Source organism: Chlorocebus sabaeus, chromosome 6 (genome assembly GCF_047675955.1).
Source record: "Chlorocebus sabaeus isolate Y175 chromosome 6, mChlSab1.0.hap1, whole genome shotgun sequence".
NCBI lineage: Eukaryota > Metazoa > Chordata > Mammalia > Primates > Cercopithecidae > Chlorocebus > Chlorocebus sabaeus.
Genome location: NC_132909.1, coordinates 19,628,559 through 19,639,419, shown reverse-complemented (window position 1 = coordinate 19,639,419; position 10,861 = coordinate 19,628,559). Strand labels below are relative to the sequence as shown.

The following is a 10,861-nucleotide window of genomic DNA, read 5'->3' as shown; positions in this document are numbered from 1 at the left end:
TAGTCCCAGCTACTCGGGAGGCTGAGGCAGGAGAATGGCATGAACCCGGGAGGTGGAGCTTGCAGTGAGCTGAGATCGCGCCACTGCACTCCAGCCCTGGTGACAGAGCAAGACTGTCTCAAAAAAAAAAAAAAAAAAAAAAAAAAGTAGGAAGGAATGGGAGAGAAAACAGATTCCTCCTCCCAGCTCCATGTGAGGAAGAGTTTTATTATTAATTTTAATTTTTTTGAGACGGAGTCTCCCTCTGTCTCCCAGGCTGGAGTGCAGTGGCACCATCTAGGCTCACTGCAACCTCCGCCTCCCGGGTTCAAGCGATTATCCTGCCTCAGCCTCCCCAGCAGGTGGGACTACAGGCGTGCGCCATCATGCCTAATTTTTTTTTTTTTAATTTTTAGTAGAGAGGGGGTTTTGCCATATTGGCCAGGCTGGTCTCAAACTCCTGACCTCAGGTGATCCGCCTGCCTCAGCCTCCCAAAGTCCTGGGATTATAGGCGTGAGCCACCGCGCCTGGCCTATTATTATTAATTTTAAAAATAGAGATGGCAGTCTTGCTATGTTATCCAGGGTGGTCTCAAACTCCCGGCCTCAAGCAATCCTCCTGCCTCGGCCTCCCAAAGCGCAGGGATTACAGGTGTGAGCCACCGCGCCTGGCCAAAAGAGTTTTCGAGGACTGGCTTTTTTCAGGTCGCTTTCAGGTCCTCAATCTATATTTCTGACAATTGGGAGGTGAGGGCCGATGCCCTTACACGGTGAGACAAGCGACCTGACTCGTGACTATTTTTGTGTGTGTGATCCCTTCCCTCGCTGAGTCCTTCGCAGGGGCGGTGGCGCTCTGCAAGGCCCAAGCGGGGCGTGGTCCAGATGACTTTGGATCCCAGTTGGCGCCCCCCCAGGGGTAGCCAGGAGAATGGTTAGAGGCTAGCGCGCCTGCAGCAATCCGCCCGATGACTTTGGTCTCTCTCGGGCTTCCGTCCACCCGCCCCGCCTCCGCGCTTCCATTGGCTGTAGCTCCGGCCCGGGGCGGGTGAAAAGGGAGCGAGTGGGCGGGGCCGCGTGGCGTCAGCGCAAGATGGCGGCCTCGGCAGCGCTGTTCTCGCGCTTGCGGAGCGGGCTTCGGCTCGGCTCGCGGGGACTGTGCACGAGGTTGGCGACGCCGCCCCCCCGGGCCCCAGATCAGGTGAGCGAAACGAGGGTGGCGCTCTGAATGTGGGGTCCCTTCCCTGGAGTTCCGGACATATCGCCGCCCCTTGGGGGTTCCGGGACGCCTCACCTCAGGGTGCTGAATGAAACGCCGCTTGCGTTTTGGGGCCCTTCCCAGCCTCCTGGGTGGACAACACTTGCTCCCCTAGGCTGGAGGCTGGGAACCCAGATGTGTCCTCTAGACCCTACCTCCCACCCACGTGGGTGCCGGAGGAGGAGAAGGTTACCGGTTCCCCATCTCAGTGACCACTCAGGTGATACTTGAGCAGGAGGGGCCTGGTACGCTGGAGTCCCAGTCTGGCCGTGGGAGTTATTTTCTCTGTGGCGTTGGTGGCGATGAGGTAGACGTTTGGGTTTCTAGTTCGACCTGCCTCCATGTTGACAGAGACCCAGCCATTCTGACCTCCAACTCTATCACTTCTGTGCCCGAGTTCCCCAAGCCCCAGACAAATGATTTCCCCTCCCCGCCTCCGCTCCCATCCCTTACCCTGTAACTCTGCTACCTTTAGCCCCAAGCAGCCGGATGTCGTAACTCCCCGTCCTGTCTGTCCCCCTTCCCCCACCACTTGTGACCTCCGTTTCCTCTCATCGCAGTGTTTAGGCCCTCCCATCCCTTATTCTCCGTGCTCTGCTTTTCTGGACTGCAGACCCTCCAGTCCTGTTGCCTTCAGGATCCTGTGCACCTGGCCTGTTAGCTCTTAAAACTCCTGGCATCCTGGTGCGGGACAGTCTGCTTTTGACCCTCTGACCGCCCCACTTCCTGACTGCGCCTCCAGGGACACAGATGTCCAGGGCTCTGTGGGTGTCTGCCTCTTGGCTCCTGAACTTGATTCTTATTGTACTGGAAGGTTGGAACCATCCTGACCTCTCTTCTCTCTTAGCTGACCTCCCCTTTCTCAATCGCAGGCCGCAGAAATCGTGAGCCGCGGGGGCGCTAAGGCACAAGGGCCACAGCAGCAGCCGGGTTCAGAGGGTCCCAGCTATGCCAAAAAAGTTGCGCTCTGGCTTGCTGGGCTGCTTGGAGCTGGTGGGACCGTGAGCGTCGTCTATATCTTTGGTGAGGGACATATCCCTGCCCCCTAGTTTTGTTCCTTGGCCTCCCTAGTCCACTGTGAAATCTCCCACTCTTACCCACTACCAACGTGTCTCATCTTCATTCCCTGGCTCCTTCCTCAATAGGGCAGCCAAATAGGACACCTACCTTGAAAACCAGGGAAGTCTTCTTTCTTCTCCCTTCTGCTCCTTGAGGTTCTAGTCTTTCTAGTTGGTTCCTGTACCAGGATACAGGAAAGAGGGAAAGATGGGGAAGGATAGGCCTGAATCAGCTTCCTAAACTTTGTCTTTACTCAGAACCCAAAAATCCAGCCTTCCACTAGTTCCTTTATCCCACAGACCCAAGAGACCCAGCCCCAGCCCCCTTTCTCTCAAAGACCCAGGAATCTTGGCTCCCAGCCCCCTCCTGGCTTGAATCCAGGAGGCTGTGCCTCTGACTCTCTTTCCTCAGATCCAGGAGTCCAGGCCCTTTATCCCACTCCTCCCTCAGGACCCAGGGGACTGGGCCCTAATTCCTCATATTCATCCTGGTCTCCCTTGCAGGAAACAACCCAGTGGACGAAAATGGTGCCAAGGTGAGGGGGAAAGAGACTGAGACCTTGCCAGGAGTCCTAGCCTGTGGGTGAGAGGGGTCCTCTTTGGTCTGTTCAGGCACATTGCTTGTCTGGAGTGAGCCTGTCTTTCCCAGTGACCTTTGCCTATTCCTGTTGGGGTCCTGGAGATTCCTTTTCTGTATGTGATGGGGTTCTGCCTCTGACATCCTAAACCTTCCATTTTTCTCTCCACCTCCCAGATTCCTGATGAGTTTGACAATGGTGAGTAAACAAGCACAGATTCTGGAGTCCCTGACCCTCTCAACTCTGTCATTTGTAAGGATGTCTCTGTCTCCCCATCTGGTGTCTCCGGCCCCTCCTCCTTCCACTGAGGAGGTGGGGGAGCCAGCAGCTGGATGGCGTTGTGGGCAGGGACATTACAAAGCCCAAGCCTGCTTCCCTGGCCCCTCAGCCCCGAGCAGATGGTCAGAGACAGATGGGGGAGGGGAGCCTTGGGTGGGAGGGCTTGGGGACACAGGGTGGCCTATCTCCAGACACATGGGTTCCTGTGTCTTAGACCAAGCATCTGCAGCTCCCAACTCCTTCCCCATCCCCCTCAAGCCCCTACCCCATTAGGCTCATTTTCAAAACAATGCCTCCTTCCTCCCTCTCCATCTGGTTAACCAGCTTTTGGTGGTGAAGTTTATGACAAATTGGATAGTAGAGATTAGTTGTCAATCGTGTCATACCTGGCCCTTCCCAGGAGAAAAATGAAATTGGTGGGTCCAGAAAGCCACCTGTTTATGTTGGGCGACATTTGAAACAGTCATGTTAATACATTGATTGTTTCAAACTGGGCAGGTGGGTGAGTGCCATTTTAACTGGGCAGTTGTAGAATCATGCTGTCTTCAACAAATAATATGCTGATTTAAATTGGGCAGGTAAATCTGAAGTTTTAAAGTGTGTGTGTTTACTAGCCTAATTGGTTTCAATACTGTGTTTTTTTGTTTTTATTTTTTATTTTTTTGAGACATAGTCTTGCTCTGTTGCCCAGGCTGGAGTGCAGTAGTGCAATTTTGGCTCACTGCAACCTCCACCTCCCAGGTTCAAATATTTCTCGTGTCTCAGCCTCCCAAGTAGCTGGGAGTACAGGCGCACACCACCACGCTCAGCTAATTTTTATATTTTTAGTAGAGGCAGAGTTTCGCCATGTTGGTCAGGCTGGTCTCAAACTCCTGACCTCAGGTGGTCCACTCGCCTCGGCCTCCCAAAGTACTGGGATTATAGGCATGAGTCACCACTCCTGGCCCAATATATTGTGTTTTTTTAAAGAGGAACGCCCATGTATTGCCCTAAAAATACTGTATTAAAGTAGGCAGCTATGTAAGTTTACTGTTTATACTGGATTCATTAGCTGGGAGTGGTGGCCTGTGCCTGTGGCCCCAGCTACTCAGTGGCTGAGTTGGGAGGATCACTTGAGCCTGGGAGTTACAGGCTGCAGTGAGCTGTGATCCCGTCACTGCACTCTAGCCTGGACGACAGAGTGAGTCTCCACCTCTAAAAAAAAATAAGTTAAAATGAGAAAGTAAACTGGAGTCAGTATATTCACTTAAACCAGGGTTTTTCACCCTTGGCTCTATTGACACTTTGGACCAGATAATTCTTATAGAGGACTGCCCTGTGCATTGAAGGATTTTTGTAGCATCCTGGGCATCTGCCTACTAGATGCCAGTATTGCGACAATCAATTACATCTCCCAGCATTGCCAAATTTCCCCGGGGTAGGTGTGCAGACAAAATTGTTCCTAGTTCTGAACCACTGTTTTACAGTGTACAGATGTGTTTATATATTAATTGTGGTTTAGATTCAGCACACTGGCTTAAAGTGGGCAGATCTGGAAGCCTAGTGATTCAAAGTGGGGAAAATACACTGGCATAAATTAGGTGCAGTGGCTCACGCCTGTAATCCCAACACTTTGGGAGGCCAAGGCGGGAGGATCACTTGAGCCCAGGAGTTCAAGACCAGCCTGGTCAACAGAGCAAGACTCTGTCTGTCTCTATAAAAAAAGTATGTATACACTGGCGTAATGTCAGCAGATTTATGTGTATGTGGGTTATTTATTTATTTTTTTAAGACAGTCTCACTCTGTTGCCAGGCTGGAGTGCAGTGGCGTGATCTCGGCTTGCTGCAACCTCCACCTTCCAGGTTCAAGTGATTCTCTTACCTCAGCCTCCTGAGTAGCTGGGACTACAGGCACGTGTCACCACGCCCGGCTAATTTTTTTTTTTTTTGTATTTTAGTAGAGACGGGGTTTCACCATGTTGGCCAGGATGGTCTTGATCTCCTGACCTCGTGATCCATCTGCCTCAGCCTCCCAAAGTGCTGGGATTACAGGCACGAGCCACCATGCCTGGCCTTGTATGTGGGTTTTAAGTGGGCCAATGTATAAGCATTCTGTTTCATACCTGTGGTAGTATGTGGATATAAGTATCAGCTTAAAACGGGGCAGGTAAATGAATCTCTGTTCCTATCTGGCGGTATGTCATTGCCTTCTATCTTTGGACCTAGAAGTGAGTTAGTTCAAACCAGGTGGGTATGCAGACCTGTTTGTATCTGGTAGATAAGAAACCCCTGGTTTGTCTGGGAGGTTGAGCAACGGCTTATTGTGGAATCTCTTTGTGCCTGGTGTTCTCCTAGATCCAATTCTGGTACAGCAGTTGCGCCGGACATACAAATATTTCAAAGATTATAGACAGGTGAGCAGAAGCCCTGGGCTCAGTCCCCATGTCTCCAGCCCTGGCCTCCTTGTCTGAGCGCCCCCATCCATCCCTCTCCCACAGATGATCATCGAGCCCACCAGCCCTTGCCTTCTCCCAGACCCTCTGCAGGAGCCGTACTACCAGCCACCCTACACGCTCGTTTTGGAGCTCACTGGCGTCCTCTTGCATCCTGAGTGGTCGGTGTGTCCCGGGAAAGGCAGTGGGTTGGGGATAGACCTGGGCAGCGGGGTTGTGATGAGGTGGACTTTCAGCCCTGTCTGTGCTGTGTGATCTTGGGGAGGAGATGTTACCTGTCATTGCCTCGCTTTCTTCAGCTGGGAGAAGGCAGTCATGCTAACACCCACTCTGTAGGGTGGTGTAGGTGTGCCCAGGCATGCTGTAAGTGCCACAAAGGAGCCAGACCCTTAGTCACACCCATGTTGTACTTCTTAACCTCCAAGAGCCACAAAGACAGAGGGAGAGAACTCTGTTCTGGGAATCCCCCAGGCTGGATCTTTGTCCTCTTGGGGACTCTGAGGGCCTCTGGGTCTTGGTGTTTCACTGTCCTCACTGTCTTCCCAGCTGGCCACTGGCTGGAGGTTTAAGAAGCGCCCAGGCATCGAGACCTTGTTCCAGCAGCTCGCCCCTTTATATGAAATTGTCATCTTTACGTCAGAGACTGGCATGGTGAGGCTCTGGGGCAGGGGAGGGGAAGGTCAGTGTGGCGGGAGGTGTAGAGATCTGGAGGACCAGGGCTCAGCCTGACCTTTTCTCCCTCCCTTCCCACCCGCAGACTGCATTTCCACTCATCGATAGCGTGGACCCCCACGGTTTCATCTCCTACCGTCTATTCCGGGACGCCACAAGATACATGGATGGACACCATGTTAAGGTGCCATGGGTTCGTGGATGGGCCTCTGGGATTTGGTGGGGTTGGCACCACCTGAGGGAAGGAGGGCCTAGCTCTGACCCTAGCTTCACCTGGCTTATGGTTCTGCCCAGATTCTATTCCTGCTGGCAGGCACACGCCTGCCTCCAGCCTTGGCCAGACATCTGCACCCTTCTTTGTTCCCTGGAATCTGGGTGCGGGAGTGGGGGGAAATGAAGTCTCTCTAAAGAAGACAGGGGTTAGTGGTAAGAACGTACCATTTAGGAGCTGGTTTTATCTTGCTGTGCCTATAACTTAGTGCTTCTGGGAAGGTTTGCTTATAATTGTACATATGAGACTGGTTGCGGTTTGTTTGACCTGGCGTCTGTTACTGTGGCCAGTGATATATTCAGGAGTCTGGATCTGTGAATGGGCCTCTGTGGATCTGGCTCCAAGTGTCTGTGTGTCTGTTGGGTTTCTGTTTCTGTCTGTGTCCTGGGGAGGGGGGTCTGTGTTCTTGGGAATTCAGAAATACATGGACTGTGATCGAGGGTCTTGAAGGGTCTGTGTCTGGGAGCCTGTCTTTGTGGTTCCCTGGGTATGGCTGCAGATCTGTCTATACCTGTTTACTTGAGTGAGAGGTTCTTAAACCTGCAACATACCACAGTCACCTGGGCAGGGGTTTAACACGAGAGTAGCCGCCTCCCTCTCCAGGGAACTTCCTAATCGCCTCTCTGTGCTAGGCCCTGGGTCTAGGAGTCTATGTGATTAGCTCCCCAGTATCCTGGGGGTTGTTTTGTTTTTTGTTTCTGAGACAGGGTTTTGCTGTGTCACCCAGACTGGAGTGCAGTGGTGTGAACACGGCTCACTGCAGTCTCAACCTTCTGGGCTCAAGTGGTCTTCCCACCTCAGCCTCCTGAGTAGCTGGGCCTATAGGCGCACACCACCACGCTTGGCTAATTTGTGTGTGTGTGCATGTGTGTGTGTGAGATGGAGTCTCGCTCTGTTGCCCAGGCTGGAGTTCAGTGGCGCGATCTTGGCTCACTGCAACCTCTCCCTCCCAGGTTCAAGTGATTCTCCTTCCTCAGCCTCCCGAGTAGCTGGGACTACAGGTGCACACCACCACGCCCGGCTAATTTTTTGTATTTTCAGTAGAGACAGAGTTTCGCCATGTTGCCCAGGCTGATTTTGAACTCCTGAGCTCAGGCAGTCTGCCCACCTTGGCCTCCCAAAATTCTGGGATTACAGGCGTGAGCCACCACACCCCGCCATTTTTTGTATCTAGTAGATATGGGGTTTCACCATTTTGGCCAGGCTGGTCTTGAACTCCTGACCTCAGGTGATCCGTCCGCCTCAGCCTCCCAAAGTACTGGGATTACAGGCATGAGCCACTGCGCCTGGCCCATGCCCACCTAATTTTTAAATTTTTTGTAGAGATGAGATCTCGCTGTGTGGCCCAGGCTGGTCTAGAACTCCTGGGCTAAGTGATCCTCTTGCTTTGGCCTCCCAAAGTGCTGGGATTACAGGTGTGAGCCGCCATGCCTGGTCCTCTGTGGGGGTCGATGCCATCATCCAAAGCTGGTCTTTGAGAGGCCCTGCCATTGTGATCCCAGTATGTGTGATGCTGTGTATGTATGTTTTGTGTGTTTTGGGTCTTCTTGATGGGGGGAGAGTTGGGCACAGATGTTGACCTGATCTGTCACTCACTTCCAGGACATTTCATGTCTGAATCGGGATCCAGCTAGAGTAGTAGTTGTGGACTGCAAGAAGGAAGCCTTCCGCCTACAGCCCTATAACGGCGTCGCCCTGCGGCCCTGGGACGGAAACTCTGATGACCGGGTCTTGTTGGACCTGTCTGCCTTCCTCAAGAGTAAGGCCGACCCCTGATCCCTTGGCCTCTGACCCTAGAGCCCCTGATTCTGAAGAGGAAGGATAAATGCATTATTCGTGGCTGGGCGACTGAGGTGCAGGAGGTACCTGAGCACCTTGGAGTCTTTAGGAGCTTCTTAGGATGTTCATGGAATGTTCAGGGGATACCTGAGGATGTTCAAGGGAACCCTTTCAGAGTGTTTAGAAGCATTCCAGGTAGCACCGACCACCCCCCTGCCCCAGTGTGGGACCTTCCCCTCGTGGGCCCTGCCTGCCTCTGGCCTTCAGAAGCCTGGCTGACCACCCCCTGTTGTGCCCACAGCCATTGCACTGAACGGTGTGGAGGATGTGCGAACCGTGCTGGAGCATTACGCCCTGGAGGATGATCCGCTGGCAGCTTTCAAGCAGCGGCAAAGCCGGCTAGAGCAGGTTGGTGCTCAGATGCCTAGAGTGGAGGATCGGCTCTGAGGCTCCTGAAGGAGGAGCCCAGAGCAGTCCAACTCCACACTCCTGGCTTGGCTGTGTGACCGTGAGCAGATACCTCCTCTCCGCCTCAGTCTCTGTAACCAGGGGGACATAACACAGCCTGTCCTGTAGGGCTGCCAGAATGAGGGGATGCATTGATTCTGCAGCCTGCTCTGAGAACAGGAGACAGGCAAGGCTTTGAGACTGGATTGGAAGAGGAGTTGCCCTTGATGGTCTTGAGTAGGTCTGGGGAGCACCTTGTAGAGGTGGACTGTGGGTTTTAGATCAGGTCTGGAAAGAGGATCCCTGGGCACATGGCCCAAGGCTGTGGGGAGAGTTGTGATGGTCTTGGTGGGACCCTGGTAATTTGGAAGTGGGACTGAGAGTACGGATTGCATCTGGGTAAGATTCCCAGGGGTCTAGGCTGAAGTTCACCAGATTCTAGGTTAGGTTCCTAGAGTTGGGAGTCCCTGAGTGCCCAGAGAAGAAGTCCCTAGAGATTTGGGCCTGGGGACCCCCCAGGGAACTCCCCCTGCCCGCCACATCCAGACAGGAGTCATGGGGTTCAGTGGGCCAGGGGCAGGATGATGCAGTCTGATGAGGAGGGCTCTGGGGTTTGGACTTGGGATCTCACCAGCATTCACCTTGGGGTAACAGGGTCTGGGATAGGATCTCAGGTTCAGGGGAGGGGTCCCTGGGATCTGGGGAAGGGGATTATGAGAGTCTGGGGCCTGAAAGCTACTGCAGTTGAGGCCTGAATATCTCGAGTGCTTAGTATTGGAGTCTGGCATCCCCCAAACATTGAAGCCTAGGCTCCTGCAGCTCAGAGCTGGCTCTTCCCAGTGTCTGGGCTGGGGAGCTGAGGCCTAGGGTCCCTTGTGTCTGGGCTGGGGAGCTGAGGCCTAGGGTCCCTTGTGTCTGGGCTGGGGAGCTGAGGCCTAGGGTCCCTTGTGTCTGGGCTGGGGGCCCCAGGGTTTGGGGAAAGGGGTCTGGACTTGGTAGAAGTCAGGAGGAAAGGTGGCCCTGGGCTGAGGCCTGGGGAGCTGGGCGTCTAGGAGGAGGCTCTGTCCTCCCTGGGCTGACCCTCTCCTCCCTCTGTCTCCCGACCCCAGGAGGAGCAGCAGCGCCTGGCTGAGCTCTCCAAGTCCAACAAGCAGAACCTCTTCCTCGGCTCCCTCACCAGCCGCTTGTGGCCTCGCTCCAGGCAGCCCTGAACTCTGGGCCTCCTCAAACTCTTTGCCGGAGTCCAGGGCCCCAGTGCTTCCAGACCAAGACTTGGGCCACCACTGTCCAATAAAGTACATCCCAGATGCCACACCTGCTGTGTCCCGAGAGTCTCCAGATGGGGGCACCGGGATGAGGTCCGGGACTTTCGGGTCACCATCCCACAGTGGCTGATCGGCTGCCAAGCACAGAGTGGGGGCTTTGTTGGATCAGAGCGTATTTTTCACCCTGGTCTGGGAATGTAAAAACTCTCGCTGTGTCTTCCTGTGTGTTGTGTGATCTGTAAAAAATACATCTCCCTCTGACCACAGATTCCCCATGTGTGGAGAAGGGAAGAGAGAATGGCACTTGGCTTTAAAGACAGGTAGCTGCCGTGCTGCTGTGGAAGAACTGTGTTATGGGCCCAGTGGGGCTCTGGTGGACCAGAGATCACCCCTCTCAACAGGCCAACTGCTGCTTGGCTCCAGCCAGTGTGGCCCTGGAGTAGAGGGGGCCTGGAGTTGCTTGACATGCCAGTTGTTGAAAAGAAGTAAGAACTTGGGAATTTTTTTTTTTTTTTTTTTTTTGAGACAGGGTCTCACTGTTGCCCAGGCTGGAGTGCAGTGATGTGATCTTAGCTCACTACAGCCTTGACCTCCCGGGCCCAAGTGATCTCCAAGTGACCCTCCTGCCTCAGCCTCCTGAGTACCCTCTTGGAGACTACACGTGTGTGCTGCCACACCCAGCTAACTTAAACAAATTTTTTTTTGTAGAGATGGGGTCTTGCTGCCCAGGCTGGTCTCAAACTCCTAGTCTCAAGCAGTCTTCCTGCTTTGGCCTCCCAAAGTGCTAGGATTACAGATGTGAGCTACCGTGCCCAGCTAAAATTGGAGTTTTTATATTAAATTTCC

General features: G+C 53.6%; 1 protein-coding gene across 1 annotated transcript; it reads left to right on the top strand.

Annotated features, from left to right (window-relative positions):
- Positions 1-1,017: 1,017 nt before the first annotated feature.
- Positions 1,018-10,232, top strand: TIMM50 (translocase of inner mitochondrial membrane 50). The gene is made up of 11 exons (XM_007998491.3): positions 1,018-1,177; positions 2,107-2,257; positions 2,797-2,828; positions 3,047-3,068; positions 5,484-5,542; positions 5,627-5,746; positions 6,128-6,232; positions 6,339-6,437; positions 8,127-8,283; positions 8,605-8,711; positions 9,860-10,232. Exons 1-11 carry the CDS (start codon positions 1,070-1,072, stop codon positions 9,959-9,961), a joined length of 1,062 nt encoding a protein of 353 aa, XP_007996682.2. The 5' UTR covers positions 1,018-1,069; the 3' UTR covers positions 9,962-10,232.
- The last annotated feature ends 629 nt before the right edge of the window (positions 10,233-10,861 follow it).

What these genes read in the sequence shown, in the direction of transcription:
- TIMM50 (XM_007998491.3), top strand. Translation starts at nt 1,070, where the DNA reads ATGGCGGCCTCGGCAGCGCTGTTCTCGCGCTTGCGGAGCGGGCTTCGG. An exon ending in ATTTCAAAGATTATAGACAG is followed by an intron (nt 5,543 to 5,626) that starts GTGAGCAGAAGC and finishes CCTCTCCCACAG; the next exon opens with ATGATCATCGAGCCCACCAG. An exon ending in TCTTGCATCCTGAGTGGTCG is followed by an intron (nt 5,747 to 6,127) that starts GTGTGTCCCGGG and finishes CTGTCTTCCCAG; the next exon opens with CTGGCCACTGGCTGGAGGTT.